We start from the raw sequence: 17,885 nt of genomic DNA on the forward strand, positions 1-17,885 counted from the left end.
CCTCAGGCATGCAAGCAAATACTCTACCACTGAGTCACCTTTCCAGCCCCGACATTTTATTTTTTAATATATATTTTTTATTGTAAAGATACTGTACAGAGGGGTTACAGCTACCTGAGTAAGGTAATGTTCCTATAGAGCATTGTTACCCCCTCCTTTGTTTTTCCCCTACCATCCCTTCCCTTCTTACTCCCAACTCCTCCCTCCCTTCCCCTGGAAGTTGTAAAGTTTTTTTCAACTTAGTACCAGATATCTATTTTATCCGTTCCCTTCCATATTTGGCTCTCAAGGGCATAACTGTTTTATTTTTATTTTTTTTTAATTCCTGCTGCCTAGCCTAATGTAGAACAATACATGGCATACATATCTTTCTATTCATGCTTCAGTACATGGCTAACGGTTAAATAGCCATGCGGATAATATTAAAAAATTTTTTTTGTTAAAATATATTTCATTAGGAAGAAAAATCATCAGCCTTTTAAACTTTTCCTGAATGGAAGGGATGTGGTGGGATATGGTTGCATTTTGTATCATTTGGCTTAGACTTTGTCTTAACACAGTATTTTAGTGAAATCCCAGCTTAGTAGAGGTAAGCTATGATCATACATATCCCATCTTTGAAGACATGATGTTTACTTACTGATCAGTAGGTTATAGTGTCTTAGTTGGGAAATTCTTGTTGTAAATTAAGGATAAAAGCTACCAAATTGGATGGTGCAATTTTGGAACTATGGTGTGTGCTGTATCAAGTTTTGATTTGCTGTATTGAATTACTTGAAATGAAAATAAATTATGAGCCTATATATGTATGTATATAGTAAATTTTATTAGGAAGAGTACGAAATAGTTTCATTGTTTACTTAGGCTTCAATACTTGACCAGGACCTTTAAATATGAAAATATTTTTTGAATTCTAGCAAGTTGTGAATCAACAGCCATTCTCTTTATTCTAATTTTTCTTAGTTGACTTTTTAAAATCTTTTTACCTTTAACTTATTTATATCTTCCAATTTTGCAGTGATATTATTGCAGAAGGTGTATACTTTGGTTTTGCTGTTTATCCTTTATAATAATCTCAGTCATTTAATTAGACCTAGTACATTCAATATAATATTGATAAAGTTTCATTATATCTGCCATCTTACTATTGGTTTTCTATTTGCTGTCCCATCTGATTCCTTTCCTCCTTTTCCCTCCTGTTATGTCTTCTTTTGTAATCAGAATTTAAAAATAATTTTATATCCTTTAGCTTATTTTATTACATTAATTTAGTAATTGCTTTAGGCTATATATAATACATCTTTAAATTGTTACAGTCTACTTTCCAGTGATGATAAGGAAATGGAAAGACTTGGAAACAATTATATTAAGTGAAGTAAGCCAGGCCCAAAGAAACATAGGTCCCATGGTTTCCCTTATTTGCAATAGCTAGTATATGTCTGAGACAAGCAGAAACAGTCAGATAAGTTGATGTTAGATGAAATGAACCCCAAGATAAAGATTCAAATGTTTTTTCTTTCTTGCGATTGTTTCTACCATATTTATAAGATGATTTCTTTGTTGCTTTGTATGTCCCTCCCCCCTGGTATAACCCCTGTTTTCACTATATTTGATGTTGGTATAATTTGTGGAGGGGAAGGGAAAAGACAAATTGTTTAAATAGGGATGCAAGTGGACCCATTGCAACAATGAGATGTACAAGACGTTATGTCAAAAAATGAACTTTATAACTTTGGCCAGGGGCGGGGGGAGGGGAGGGGTGGGCTGGGGGGAGATGGGAAGGGGAAACAAAGGAGGAGGTAACAATGCTTGTTAAGAAATGTACTCGTTACCTTGCCTGTGTAATTGTAACCCCTCTGTACATTATTTTCACAATTAAAAAAAAAGAATCTTACAAAAGAGTAATTTTGTCCAGGCACCAGTGCTTTACTCCTAGCTTTTATGTGCTTTAATCCTAGCTATTCAGGAGGCTGAGAGCTATGGTTCAAAGTGAGCCCTGGCAGGAAAGTTTGTGAGACTCTTATCTCCAAGGCTGGAAGTGGATCTGTGGCTCAAGTGTTAGCTTTCAGCAAAAAAGCTAAGGAATAGTGCCCAGATCTTGAGTTCAAACCCCAGGATTAGCACCAAAAATAAGTGTATTTGTATTTTCCCCTTCCAGCTTTTGTGTTATTATATATTTCTTCTTATGTTTTATTGCTTACTCTCATAATATATATTTGTAGTTGATCTTTGATGTTTTATGAAAGAAATGGGCAGTTTTAATATTAATGTGGAAGTGTTTGTAATTTTAAACTTGCTTAATTGCCATCCATTTAGCAAGTAATTACTAAAATGATCAATTTCTTGTAGGAGTTGAAGTTAAAAGATGAAGAATGTGAGAGGCTTTCAAAAGTACGAGATCAGCTTGGACAAGAACTGGAAGAACTCACAGCTAGTCTATTTGAGGTTAGTCTTGATTTTATCTTGGCCAGCAGGAACATCTAAATTTTTATATATTTGCAAAGGTTATGGTTGACTTCATGTATATTCCTAAATCCTCTAAGTACAATTTTTTTTAAAAATTCAAAGAATTTAAAGTCTGTAACTGAAAATGGAAAGGAAAAAACCCACTGAGTTACCAGTAAAAGTAGTTTAAAAATATATGTGAAAAGGGGGCTGGGAAGGTGGCTCAGTGGTAGAGCGCTTGCCTTGCATGCATGAGGCCCTGGGTTCAATTCCTCAGCACCACATAAGCAAAAAAGAAAAAAGCCGGAAGTGGCGCTGTGGCTCAAGTGGTAGAGCGCTAGCCTTGAGCTGAAGAGCTGAGGGACAGCGCCCAGACCCAGAGTTCAGGCCCCACGACCGGACCAAAAAAAAAAAACAAAAACGTGAAAAATATATGTGGAAAGAAAAGAAGTAAATGTTTTAAATTTTAATTTTACTGTTCATTATGGATTAGTTAAGAATAACATTTATGACTCTGAAACAAAAGTAAGGTGATTTGAGAAATGTTAGAAGACATACCTCTCTATTTCCAAAACGTCTACCCACCTAAAGCATTGATTCTCAATAGGAGTACCATGATCATGTAGCACATAGAAGCAATAAGATATATTGCTAACTGAGAGAGAAATAGTTAGAGACAGAAGTACTTGTTCTTTTTTTCTTATTATAAAGGTGGGGGTTACAGTTACATAAGTCAGGCAATGAGTACATTTGTTTTTGAACAGTGTCACCTCTTCTCTCATTTTCTCCCAGTTTTTCCCTTCTGACCCCTCTCCCCCACAAGTTGTTTAGTTCATTTTCAACATAGTGTCTAGTATCACTTCTACATTTGTTCATCCTTCTTCCCACCATTTCTGAGGCACTTGTTATAAAGAATTGGCTCATCTAGAATTCTTACCCTGATGTTTATTCACTTATTAGACTGTATTTAGAATATAAGCTCACTATCTAGAGCTTCAAAATTGAGGATTTAAAACAATTAAGATGTTCTTAAAGAACTCTGATTTGCCGTTTCAGATTGCTCTGTACAAAATTTTCACCTACTATTTTGTGAAAGTTTTATTGGAATTTCTAAGACTTCTCACATGTCATTCCTATAAACAACAGTGCTATTAATGAGTTGATAGTTTTTGCTTGTTTTTCTGTATATTTTTCTTATGACTAATGGTATAAATAAGTAAACAATGGTCAATTTGTGATATAGCTAACTGCAAAAGAAGTTGGCTTTTACTTGTGGGCTGTTGTCTGTTTTCTTTCACCCCATTCACAATCCTTACGTAAGCAAACATTGAGTAAAAGGACTGAACTAAACTTGGCTGCCCCATTGGTAATAAATACTAAATTCCTAAGTCTATTTAGCATCTGATGTCAACTGTTACTTCTATAGTTGACCTCAGATTCTTAAGTTCAGACTATATTTTGGCAGTATGTCTTTGCTTAAGTTATAGATGCTTAGTGAAAGAAATTTGTTTCCAAAATTTGATAGATAAAATAATTAGATAAAATTAGATAAAAGAATTCAGATATAGACATTTGCACAAAGTAACGTATCTTTAGATATAAAGAACCATCAAGAATGTCACAAAAGTCACCAAGCTAAATTATAATAGAAAATAGTCTTTTGCAAAAAAAAAAAAAAAGCACAGACCCAAGCATAAGGTCTTTCTTTCCTCAAACAAGAAAGAAAATAATCAATGTAGACCTCAGATTTTCCTGTCACCAAAGGAAAAATAAATAAACAAGTTTAAATGGAATTTTGAGTTAATAGTGACCACCAGAGTATTAATAGGATGGCCGTGCTTTGTTAGGTTTTGTTGAATGTGTCAAGTCTCAATGTTTGTATTAAAATCCATTATTTTCACCTTTAGAGGTTAGATTGCACTAAGGATGGGGTCTCTTGTAATGACTTACTTCCACTATTTTTTATAGATAAAAGATTTTATAACTTTTTAAATGTATAGCATCCATTTTTCCCATTTTGTTTCAAAACAGAACTGAGATATAAACACAGAGAACAGTGAGGGTACTAGAGTTGAAGAACAATTAGGTATTCTTAGGTTTATTTGGTCTTTCTACCCTCTCCCTTTTCCCATTCTAATGAGTATGTTCTGAGTCTATGAAACATGGTGTATGAAGCACTGTTCTCTTGTTTATCAACCTATCTATATCAGTTTTGAGAGGAGGAAACAATCTGAATAAATGGATTCTGGGAAAAAATTTAACTGGAGACATTCTCAGGAAAAGAGAGAAGAGTATAGTTATGTCAGAGACATGGGCTCCAATCCTGTGTTTACTACCCATCATTACATCCTTAAACTACTGAACTTCCCTGAGCTTTAGGTTTCTGGATTGGCATGTTTTAGAGAAGAGCAATTACTTCCTCATTGGAGGTTATTGTAAGATCAGAGTCATGAAAATGCTTTGTTAGCTATGAGGCACAATGGAGCTGGTGTTTTGTTTTGTTTTGTCATCGGTCATGGGGCTTGAACTCTGGGCTTGGGCGCTGTCCCTGCGCTCTTCAGCTCAAGGTGAGAGCTCTACCGCTTGAGCCACAGCACCACTTCTGGTTTTCTAGCAGTTTATTGGAGATAAGAGTCTCATGGAGTTCCTGCCTGGACTGGCTTTGAACCGAGATCTTCAGATCTCAGCCTCTTGAGTAGCTAGGATTACAGGCGTGAGCTACCGGCGCCCGGCTGGTGGTTTTTATTATATGAACGAACTGATATAATCGTGCTGACTGTAACAATGTGGTTTGACTTAATTTTATACAATAGATGAGTTCTTAGAAAAAAAAAGTGGAGTATGAGTAGGAGTTTTGTAAACTGTCTCTTACTTAGAATACTCACATTAAACTAAATTCCCTGAGAAATCCTTGTATAAAGTTTAGATATTTTTAAGGGGAGTGGGGCAATGAAAACAATCACCCCATGCTTACCTCTTAGATATCAGGATTTGCTTTAAAACAAAACACATCCCTGATGCTTTCAAGTGTCTATCTTCCCCACTAGGCACAGAGGGGTAAGGCTTTGCATACATGTTAGGTTACCTGGTAGTGATGCAACTTGAAGCCTAGGCAGGGAGGAAGAAATCCAAGACAAACCTTTTCTGGGAGGCCATGAACAAAAAATTAAAAAAGGAAAAAAAATCTTAAAAAAAACCAACAAATTGAGATATTAACTTTTACAGGAAGCTCATAAGATGGTGAGAGAAGCAAATGTCAAGCAGGCAACAGCAGAAAAACAGCTGAAAGAGGCACAAGGGAAAGTAAGTTTTTACTGTCTTTAATAATACAAACTAGGGAGAAATTTGTGATTGTTGTTTTCAGATATTTTCTTATCAGATTTTGTTCTGACTTTTGTAAATGTGCCTATTTTAGATTTGGAAACTATAGAAAAATATAAAGAAAATGGCTGCTATAGTAAACATTGGTGTGTATTTATATTAAAACCAGATGATTTAAAGCCTTGTAAATCACTCTAAAGAATTATATAGTTATATTTTAATATTAGTACATATTTTCTTAGTTCACCAAAAACAACATTTAATTGCTAGTAGATTTTATTTTAGGAGTGAACTACAATGAATTATGTTATTATATTTTGATGATTTGGAAAATTGCATAAATGCTTAGATTAATTTTGACAATTAAAAACTTTACTTTGATGTACTTGTCTCTGAATCCAAACCATATGGAAATATTAGAAAACTTGGATATAATTTTACTTTATTACTTCATAGGAAATACAAATTAAGCTTTTCTGTTTTACGTTTTTACCAAATTGCTAACATTCAGCTGTATCTGTCTTAGAACATTTCAGTGTGCATGACTATGTTGATTTCTTTTCAAGATTGATGTACTTCAAGCTGAAGTGGCTGCATTAAAGACACTGGTATTGTCCAGTTCTCCAACATCACCTACACAAGAGCCTCTGCCAGGTGTAAAGACACCTTTTAAAAAGGGACATTCAAGAAATAAAAGTACAAGCAGTGCTATGAGTGGCAGTCCCCAGGACCTCAGTGTGATACAGCCAATTGTAAAAGACTGCAAAGAGGTAACTCGACAAGGACTGTCCCCTCTGACTCTGTTGATACTTGTTAATTTTCATCACTGAGGTATCAGTTATGATATTATGCCAGCAAAATCTTTAGTACAAAATATACAGTATTAAGATGGGGGAGGCTTTATGTAGAGCTGACTGCTTTCAGGGATTCTTCACTTCCATTCTCTACCTGGCTGACCTTGGAGTGTACCTGCTGGAAACTTGGTAAGTTTCTTAAGCTCATTTTTTCATTTAGGAAAAAAACTGTCATGTGTTACAGAAGGGAGAGTGGGTGGCTTTAATGTCCTAGAATGTGAAATTATGAATGTAATATATATGTGAAAAATAGATTATTTCTTAAAATCTAGTGTATTTATTGCTTTTACTTTAATTCTAGAAAAGCAGAATTTTATATTGATAAGGAGTCCAAAGAATTCATCCATGGAATTAAGTAACAAAAATAGAAATTGTGGTAACCTTATACTTTAGAACCTAGGTTTTAACAGTATACAGAAAATGTTTAAATATTTTGAGAGTTGAGAATAAAAATTGTGTGATTACAAAGTTTGTGCTAGGTGTCAGTGGCTCATGCCAGAGGTTAAGATGTGAGGAACTGTGTTCAAAGCCAGCCAGGGCAGGGAAGTTTGTGAGACTCTTTATCACCAATTAAATACCAAGATGCCACAAATAGCATTGTGGCTTGTGGCTTTAAGTGGTGGAACATTAGCCTTGAGCACAAAAGCGCAGGGACCATGCCCAGGTCCAAATTCAAGTCCTGGGACTGGCACACAAAAAAGGTTTGTTCATCCAAAGGGATAAATTGGTAATTCATGAAGCACTGTCCTCCATTTTTTTAAAGCTATGTATTGTATTGTTGAATTTATGTCCATCATTAATCTTGAAGAAGCTGCTATTTGGGTTTATTCAGTTTAATTTTTTCGTGGAGTCAGGAATTTATTAAATTGAATGACAAGAATTCAGTATTTTAATCAAATCAAACAGTTTTGTTCAATTAATTAAAAGATGCTAAATTGAAAGACGTTCAATATGTATTGAAATCTGAATGAATCAGTATCTAAAGTTCACATTGGTGTCTATGAAATGTTTAGGGAAATTACTTTAGTTATAACTTTAATTTGATTTCTTGGAATTCAAATAGAATTTCAATTGCTTATTACAACTTTGTATTTTTTCAGTAGATGTAATTTTGTACTCTTACCCCTACTGTCACATTAAAATAATTTGTTGCAGTACATTTTAAAAGTTTATTTTTGTTTTTTCAAATCCCTAAAATATGAATAGGCCCACATATGTACTTGTGTTGTCTTGTATTTTTACATGTTGTGAAAAAAGTAACATTTTATTAGACAAAGAAAACATAAAAGAAGTATGTGTATGTTTCTGTAGAAAATGTGACAGGACACTTAGTCATTATATTAGCAACATACCTACTAAAATTATATTTTTATTATTAAGTAGTTGTATAAGGGAGTTAACTATTCAACAAATAAGTTTATGAATGTAATGAATCTGATCAGTGTCACCCTTTCATCATTCTCTCCCATCCTTCCCACTCAACCCCTCCCCTTAGCTTTTTAATTTTGTAGGATATGCATTGAATATCATTACTCCATTCTCCCTCTACCTCCCTTGTTCCCTTTTCTCTACTTTTGAAGTACCAGTTTCTTGGAATTCATTTTTTAACATACCTTAAAAATTTATTGTTGTACAATCACCTTGACAATAAGATTTTAAAAAAATTAGTGTTGTATAAAGGGGTTTGATTTAGATAATTCTGTATAGGAACATAATATACTTTGATCAATTTAGCCCTCTTTTGCTCTTTTCTGTACCCACCCTCTATCTTTTAAAATCAAGTTTTAGAATTTTTTACATTTTTATAAATGCATGTAAAATACTTGGATCATAGTCAACCTCCGTCACCTTCTCCTTTCACCCCCATCTGTTCTACTGTTTTCTGTTCAATCAGTCTCTGTTTTACATGATATCATTTTTTCCCTGCAAAGAACATATGGTACTTTATTAGTCTGGCTTATTTCACTTAACATGATGATATCCAGTTCCATTCATTTTCCTACAGATGAAATAATTTTATTCTTCCTATGGCTGAATGATACTCCATTTTATTTGTTTACATTTTCTTTATTCATTTGTTGATGGGTGTATGGGCTAATCCCATAATTTGGATATTGTGACTGCTATAAAAAGATGTACAGGTATTTCTATTTTATACTGACTTACTACTTATCCAGTAGTGGATAATATAGTAATGGATAATATAGTAATTCTATTTTTAGGCACATTTGAGGCACTTCCATACTGATTTCCATAGTGACTGCATTAATTCACATTCCCATCAGCAGTACATAAAGGTCCCTCAACCACCACCACATTCTCACCAGTGTTAGTTGCTTTCTTGGCGGTAGCCATTCTGTGTGGGATGAAATGGAATTTCAGTTATTTTGATTTTCATTTCTTTTATGGCTAAAGATATTAAACAGTACGTGTATTTATTGGCCATTTGTACTTCTTGAGAACCGTGTTTAATTCATTTATTCATTAACTGTTTCTTAATTCTTTTGATTTTCAATTTTTGGAGCTCTTTACATATTCTGGGTATGAGTCTTTTATCTAATGAATACCTGGCAAAGATTCTCTGTAGGTTTTCTCTTTTGGTAATTGTTCCCTTTATTGTGCAGAACCTTTAAAATTTGATACAATCCCATTTGTACATTCTTGCTCTTATTTTCTTCACCAATCAGGCTTATTCAGAAAGTAGTTTCTTATGTGTATATCAAATGGTTTCCATGTTTTTTTCTTCCAGTAGTTTCAAAGTTTCTGGTCTTTAAAAAAAATCTACTTTGAATTAATTTTTATACAGAATGAGAGATAGTATCTAGTTTGAATATCCAGTTCCCAGCCCCATTTGTTGAGTAAGCAGTCTTTTTCTCCCTGGTGTATGTTTTTGGTTTCTTTGTCAAAATCAGATGGCTGTGACTATGTGGACTTACTTTTGGATCACCAGTTCTGTTAAACTGGTCTATTTGTTTGTTTTTATGTCAGTACCATGCTATTTTTGTTATTATGATTGGTTGTATAATTTGTATATCCAGTAGTGTTCTGGCTACTCTAGCTATCAGGATTGCTTTGGCTGTTTGGGGTCTTTTGTGTTTCCATATGAATTTTAGGACTGATTTTTCTATTTCTGTGAAAATAATATTGGGATTTTGATGGAGATTGCATTGAATCTGTAGGTTGCTTTCAGTAGTATAGCTGTTTTTTGTTTTTAAAAAATTGTTTTCTTTTGGTTTGTTAGGCTGATCTATCTCTGTATAATGAATTCAGATCTTGGAAGGATGAGCCTACAATGGACAGAACATGTCCTTTCTTGGACAAAATCTATCAGGAAGATATCTTTCCATGTTTAACATTCTCAAAAAGTGAGGTAATTTTTTTTTATTTTAATAGGAATATGACAGTTGTTTTATAGATTTTTTGACTCATGTTATTTTTATACCTCATAAATTAATTAAGAAGTGTCATGTTTTGTCATTTTTTCCATTTCATATTAGGACCCTAATTGTTGCCATTCAGTTATTGAACATCTCTTTCTATTTGAGTCAGAGGGTCATTCACACTGAATGTGTACTGTGTTGGAGTGAAACATAAGTATGCTTGGGAGGAGGGCTTGTTTCTGACTTATAACTTGAGGGAAGTTCCTTACATACTCTGTTGAGTTTATCTCTGTATTATTAAAAAAATGTTTATGGAATTTTGGGTCTATGTTAGTGTTAGAGCTCTTGCCTAGCTTCAAATTTGATCCTCAGCACTACAAAAAAAGGGGGGCACATTTAGTTTTTCCATCTTTAAAGCAGAAAAACCAATGTCTATGTCAGAGAATTAAGAGTAGAAAGATGAGAGAGGTATAAAAACTTAAAACAATCAGTCACTATATTAATGTAAAATCATAATTTCAATTTGTCCTCACATGTGTTTATATATCCTATCAATTAATGTTTAAGGAACTTAATCGTTAAGAGCCTTATGTAGGTTGTTTATTTTAACATTTATTGTAAGAATAATTGAAAATGAGTTAATACTTTGAAATGAACCTTTGCTGTTTAGTGTGTTCTGTAGCTGGTTTCTGGTAGGTCATATAGCATTTGTAATCTTGCTAGACTGAAGAAGTTTGCCATTCTTATTTTATTAAAAATTTCAGCTTTTTTGTAGATTTTTATGCATATAAATATGTTAAGAGAATATATAGTTATAATTAATATCTGTCACTGTTGTAAATGATCAGTTTTATAAATTTAGCTGAATAAAGTATTAGATATTAATTTTGAAATGGCATTTAAAGTGGATGTTAATTGTGGATAAAAAATAAACAGATTGGAAATAATCCTTGAAAAAAGTTTATTTTACTATAACTGAGTTGCCTTTTATGTCAATGTTTACATTATAAATGAAATTAAATCAAGACTGTGTTTTCTTTTTGTGCATTGGTTAAGTCCAAGTCAGTGAAAAACAAGAAAACTTTATTTATTTTTTAAGTTGGCTTCTGCTGTCCTGGAGGCTGTGGAAAACAATACTCTAAGCATTGAGCCAGTGGGATTACAACCCATTCGATTTGTGAAAGCTTCTGCAGTTGAATGTGGAGGACCAAAGTAGGTATTTCACATCTGTGACTTATGGAAGATTGTGTGTTTTAAAATTTTGTGTGCCACAGTTTTCTATTCATTTATTTTTTGTTTTAAATGTGATTGTGTTTCTCCTATTTAGACTTTGTGTAGCCCAAAGGCAATGAGGGAAATAAATAGCCCTTCAGATTTAGCATCATGTGAGAGCCCAACTATAAATGGAAAAGCTGAGTGAGAATATAGAGCCCTGAGTTTAAACTCTAGTACTAGCACACGAAAAAGAAATGACTTGGAAAAGTTTTGAGGAAGCTGCTTACTTACAGGTTAAGAAGCAGATTAATATGGAAGTTGGAAAGCCTGAAAGTGTTCATAGAAGACAGACATTGACTCCCATCAGTTATTGTGATACCCAAAGAAGAAAAGACTACTTAGTCGGTGTTAAAGTCTGTTGTAGAAGTTGTGTAGTTCAGTCTCCTGTGATGAATGTACATTCTCAGGATTACAGAGTGTTGGTATTACGTGGCTGTTTACAGAGTGTAGCTAGTCATGTATTAATCTTGTAAGCCACACTTCCATTGAGAGTTATATCCTGTGTTACATTGTCCAGTGACAGAACTGTAGCACAGTGACCTCTGAATTTTAGGTAAAAAAGGATTTACAGTCTTAAATTATCTTGGTCCTTTAACCCTCTCCTCCAATGAAGAATCAGATGTGGTGATAATAGTTTATACACATGAAATGACTATGTCCTATCTTATTTTAAATATAGCATGTAACAATTTTATTATAGAATTTAAATTTTCCTATTTAATTTATCTTGTATATTTTCAATATTATGCAGCTTATGATGTCATAAATGTCATTGTCTATTTTACTTATAGTGATGCTAATTTTGCATTGACAAAGAGTGATAGTTGTATTCATTCAGATTTCTAGCTTACAAAGGTGACAGCTAGGCTACTGTCTGCTTCTTTCTTCTCTAGAGCAGTTGAGTGATAGGGGGCTCATCAATTATTCAGTAGTCACTGTGTGCCCGGCACCAAGCCTGTGCCGGGCTTTAAAGATGAATAGATATAAACTGGGTGCTGGTAACTCACACCTACAATCCTAGCTGTTCAGCAGGATTATATCCAGAGGATTTTCATTCAAAGCCAGCCAAGACCTGAAAAGAGTATGAGACTATCTCCAAAATAACTTGCAAAAAGCCAGGCTGGTTGCATGGCTCAAGTGGTAGAATGCCAGCCAAACAAGTGAGCATTAGACCCTTAGTTCAAACTCCTGAACCAGCAAAAAACAAAACAAAACAAAATCCCTACCTTCAACAGTTAATAACCTAACACAAAACTGAATTCTTTTACCAGATTTTAGATTTTATAGTACACAGATAGAAAGGGCACATGTAATATATTCTTTGGTAAGTGTATTAGGTTGCTTACTCATTTGTACTTTTCCCTATGTCCCACACTAAATGTATAAAGCACCCCATGTGGAATCTCTTACCTTGAAAACTATCAAGGTTTTGAGACTTGAACAATCATGATTAAGTTCTCTTTAGCTGAAAAATTGAAGAGGTGGTAGAAAGCTAAGTACTGTCCTACAGCTGATTACTCATTTGTAAATATGAAATGTGGAAAGCTTCTATTTTTAGAATATAAGTCTCAGATGGTAAAGACGTGGTCCTTTTCAGTACTATAGCCCAACATCTAGAACAGTGCCTTTACATGGAATGATAGGTTCTCAAATATTTATCGTCTTACTGAATGAATATAGACATATTACACTGAGGGTAAGGGTAAAATGCTCTTAATTTTTTAAAAAAGTGAAATTTATGATTATTTTACAGAAAATGCGCTCTCACTGGGCAGAGTAAATCCTGTAAACACAGAATTAAACTAGGGGACTCAAGCAACTATTATTATATTTCTCCTTTTTGCAGATATAGGGTAAGTGACAAACCATGCATTTTAATAAAATTTGTTTTGATAAAAGATGCTATATTAATTGTGACATTTTTTCCTTTTGTCTTAGATCACGTCTGTATGTAATTTTTTTACGTACATTCGATATATTCAGCAGGGACTAGTAAAACAGCAGGATGGTGAGTGTTCTTAATTCATTATAAATGTGTGATGTAAGTTTAGCAAAAAGTATAGGACAAGTAATAATGCTTAAATTGTATTGTTCTACATTTATCTTGAGCCCTTTTTAGTTCTAATAGGATGTGTAGATAATTTAGGAACCAGTTTCTCTTCTAAAGATACTGTATTTAATCCTTTCATTAAAATTCAAGAGTAAATTCCATCTCAGTGGAATAAAGATGACCACATTCTAATTCAGCAGAAACATGCAGATGATACATTTTCAAGCAGATTACCTCATGCAAGTGTGTTGTTTTTTTTTTTTTTTAAACAGGCTTCCATGAGTGCTGATGATAGCTTCAGTACCAAACATAAAAACTAATATGACCCAGCAGCTCCAAAGAGGCATATCTTAAGTGCATGTGGTTGTTTCTAAACTGAAATTTAAATATTGGGTTAGGAACAAGTCTGCCAGTTTTGTATTTGAAGTTGTGTGAAAATTTCCTTTTCATATTTTACAAATGATGAAAATATTCTTGTGCTTTTAAATTAGTACAAGTTTACTTTTCTGTAGCACAAACTATCGAATCTCAATTCTGTGGGACATGTGTCATGCTGATAAAAACTTAGTGTAGCTTTTCTTAAGCTCAGATCCCTTAGCTAAATCACATTTTTTAGACTGCCATATACTTCAGTTTTAATGCCTACAAGAACAGGTACAAAAGCTGGGCACTGGTGGCTCATGCCTGTGTATTACAGGCTAGTATTTAGCTACTCATGAGGCTGAGATCTGAGGATCAAGGTTCAAAGCCAGCCCAGACAGGAAAAGTCCATGAGACTCTTATCTCCAATAAACCACTCAGAAAACCGGAAGTGGTGCTGTGGTTCAAGTGGTAGAGTGCTAGCCTTGAGCTGAAGAGCTGAGGGACAGCACCCAGGCCCAGAATTCAAGCCCCGAGACTGACCAAAAAAAAAAAAAAAAAAGAACAGATACGAAAGGAAACTTACCTATAGTTAATATGGAGTTTCAAAGGGCTATGTAACAAAAGTAGTCTTTAAGTTAATATTTTTAATGACTTTAATAAATTGAAATCCTTTTGAAAACATGCTGGTGGATAATGTTTAAATTGGAAAATGGAGATTTGTGTTAACTTAAATTGTCCTCTTTGTTTAAAAAGGATCCAGGCACTGGCGGCTCACACCTGTAATCCTAGTTACTCAGGAGGTTAAGATCTGAGGATTGAGGTTCAAAGACAGCCCAGGCAGGAAAAGCCATTAGACTTTAATCTTCAGTTAACCCCCAGAAAAAGAGCTGTGGCTAAAGTAGTAGAGTACTAGCCTTGAGCACAAAAGCTCAGAATTGGCATCCAGATCCTGAGTTCAAGCTCTATGACCAATATAAACAAACAAAATTAAAAAATACTTGCAGGAAATCTGGTATGTATCTATGAAAACAGTATCACAAGTGGTAGTAATATTTATTCAGTTCACTGCAGCCTTCTTTTCTTGAATTAGGAGGAAAATTATATCTTCTCTAGTTTCCATTACTCTGCACTACATAAATGGTATTGTGTCATATATTTTATGGGACAATTTGTAAATATTTCACGTATTGGAAGTTCAATTTTCTGTGTCTTCTGCTACAAAGGGTTAAAAGGCAATTAAATATTAGGCAGGGTTTCCTAACCTTTATACTACAATTTAAGCATCCCTAATCCAAAAATTCAAAATACCAAACATCTTTATGCTGCCATAAGTAGAAAATAAGCTACCTGACTCTCATGTGATCAGAGTCAGAGTTCAGATACACTTTGAGCTATGTGCATAAGGTTTATATGAAGTATCAATGAATTTCATGCTTAGACTTCTGCCCTCTTCCCAAGACTCTCACTGTACACATGCAGAAATCCCAAAAATATAAAAAAAAGCCAAAACCTGAATCTTAGTGACACTCAACTTTTAGTATGGGATATTTAGCTGAATAACTCTTTGTTGTAGGTGATGTCTTATGAGTTGAAGTAGGTATTTAATAGCATCTTTGACCTTTACTTACTGGATGTAACTGTTAAAAATGTATCCAGGCATTACCAAATGTATTCTGAGGGGCAGAAGTCTCCTGGTGGTGAATCACTGATAAATCATTGTAATCTGGTCATAGACTTTTTATTGTCTAACATAAACAGCAACCATGAAATAATTCTCAATGGAATAAAGATGACCACATATATAGTTGAAATATATAGATCATGCTAAGCAATCATTTTTATTTATAATTTGAGCTACACAAAAACTTCTCTCTGATTACAAAGAATGTTCCTGAGCTTCTGGATTATCTTGTTTACCCTTTTTTCCCAGTTCACTGCTAGTGGTTATGAAAAGTAAAATAGCCAAGTAGAGAGCATTACTAGAACAAGAAGATTTGTAGTTGCATAATGACTCTTGAATAATTGAACATTTAATACTGAAGAAAACAAAATTAACATTTATTCATGACACTGAAATGCTTTCCTTAGCCTAAAATTATAGTCTTCAATGTCTAAAATACAGGGATGACAAAACTAGTAAATATTGTTTATTTATTGATTAAATTGGAATGCCCAAAAGTACATGGGAGAAGTTTGTGTAATATATTGAAAGAAAATCCAGGGATTAGAACATCATTAGGAAATACCCACTTTGGCATTTTAGCTAATCTTACATTTTTAGTGAAACATTAGCAATAATCAAGATGGTAATAAGATATGATTTATGTGTCTTTTCCATTTGTGTAGTTGATCAGATGTTTTGGGAAGTTATGCAGCTGAGAAAAGAGATGTCACTGGCAAAGTTGGGATATTTCAAAGAGGAACTCTGATGCTCTGCGTGGGACCATGCATAAACCTCCCTGAATAACTGAAAAGTGGCTGAATATTTTTATGGTTACTAAATATTTATTTCCAAGGAATGGGCCCAAAACTTTTCCCTCTTGCAAATCACACTAAGAAATACCATGATTTCTCTTAAACCCATGCTGTGTTTGCCTTTTTGTTAGTTGAACACACTGAAAAGAATCACAGGTGTACCAGTAATTGTAACTTACAGTTCCAAAAATCCAACTAAATAAATAAATGTTAGATTGAATGTGTGTTTCTGTTCTATCATTTAGAGTCAGCAGATGATATTAAGTAGTATCACATATTAAGTTTCACACTACACAACAACCTGTGAAAGTCATGAAAGAGGATTTGAGTAAGCAGAACTCATTTCTATGTTTTGTTTATATTGGGCTTTAGAAAAATTGTAAAATAAGATAGTAAAAAGTTACCATCTTTACTGTTCTACTCTCTGTAATTCAAAGACTCACTTTATTTTGTTTATTTAATACCAGTCACATTTTATCTCAGAGGTACAGTATTGAGCATCTTGAAATAAGCTTATACTGTATAGATCTTGGGCACTCTCATGGAATTGAAGGTACCTTAAGATAAATGAGAAGCTGAGCTGGTGCCTTACACCTGTACTCCTAGCCACTCAGGAGGCTGAGACTAGAGGACCACTGTTTGAATCTAGCCTAGGCAGTAAAGTCTGAGAGACAACATCTCCAATTAATCATCAAAATTTCATACAGGACCAGGTAGTCCAAGTGGTCAAATGGTGACCATAAGCAAGAAAGCTGAGCTAGAGTGAGAAGCCCTGAATTAATCCCTGTTGGACAAAAATAAGTAAATAAATAAACAAATGGTAAGTATCAGCCAGGTACTGGTGGCTGTAATCCTAGACTTGGGAAGCAGAGACTGGGATAGGGGATACTGGTATTGGATAAGTGATTTGAGGCCAGAGTAAGCAAAATGTTCAGGAGATCCATCTCAATCCATAGCTACTCATGCTCTGTCATCTCAGTACTTGAGAGGACATGATTGGAAGGATCTCTGGTTTAAACTAGCTCATACAAAATTTACCACAACACCCCATCTCAACAGAAAGCTGTAGTGGTGTGTGGTTATTCCACCTATAGTGTAAAGTTTGAGTAGGAGGATCATGGTCTAGATCCACCCAGACAAAAAGTATGAGTTTATCTCCATAGTAACCAGAGCAAAAAAGGCTAGACATGTGGCTCAGGCAGTAAAGCACCTACCTAGCAAGTGTGAAGCCCTGAGTTCAAACCCTAGTACTAAGTAAATAAATGAGATTGTGTGCTCAAGGAGGTTTATAGGGCTGTGGTCTGAATGGCTGGCATACTGACTAAACACTTAGTTACTATAAAATAGACCTGTGTGGAGAAATTGTCAAATTATAAAGGTAAAGAGGTTCACAGTAGCATCACAGTAAGTTCAGGGTAGTGAAAGGAAGAAAAGAGAAAAACATCCATCTAGAGAAAGCTACTATAAATATTTTTGGATAATAGCTCTTATCTCTCAGACATTTTCCACTTAACAGCTGTCTATTGTGGGGGGAAATCCATATGTCCATCTTTTTTTTTTTGAGTCCAGTCGTGGGGCCTGAACTCTGGGCGTGGGCGCTGCCCCTCAGCTCTTCAGCTCAAGGCTACCACTCTACCACTTGAGCCACAGCACCACTTCTGGCTTTTTTTTCTTTTTGCTTATGTGGCACTGAGGAATCGAACCTAGGGCCTCAGGCATGCA

At 34.3% G+C, this 17,885-nt stretch overlaps 1 protein-coding gene across 4 annotated transcripts in view; it reads left to right on the plus strand.

The window, feature by feature from the left end:
- The window catches only part of Rab3ip (RAB3A interacting protein), a 31,883-nt gene extending 15,500 nt beyond the window's left edge, over positions 1-16,383 (plus strand). For 2 of the 4 annotated variants that reach the window (XM_013022529.1, XM_013022537.1), the window contains exons 4-11: positions 2,350-2,445; positions 5,671-5,748; positions 6,333-6,536; positions 9,862-9,990; positions 11,100-11,212; positions 13,029-13,128; positions 13,214-13,283; positions 16,035-16,383. In XM_013022529.1, the coding sequence (XP_012877983.1) occupies positions 2,350-2,445; positions 5,671-5,748; positions 6,333-6,536; positions 9,862-9,990; positions 11,100-11,212; positions 13,029-13,128; positions 13,214-13,283; positions 16,035-16,117 (873 nt within the window). In that variant the 3' untranslated portion in view covers positions 16,118-16,383. Of the gene's footprint in view, positions 1-2,349; positions 2,446-4,476; positions 4,532-5,670; positions 5,749-6,332; positions 6,537-9,861; positions 9,991-11,099; positions 11,213-13,028; positions 13,129-13,213; positions 13,284-16,034 lie in introns of those variants that run through there. The other 2 variants (XM_013022552.1, XM_013022546.1) reach the window with 2 other exon arrangements.
- Positions 16,384-17,885: the final 1,502 nt, after the last annotated feature.

The sequence above is a fragment of the Dipodomys ordii genome, unplaced genomic scaffold (genome assembly GCF_000151885.1).
Source record: "Dipodomys ordii isolate 6190 unplaced genomic scaffold, Dord_2.0 Scaffold3, whole genome shotgun sequence".
Classification (NCBI taxonomy): Eukaryota; Metazoa; Chordata; class Mammalia; order Rodentia; family Heteromyidae; genus Dipodomys; species Dipodomys ordii.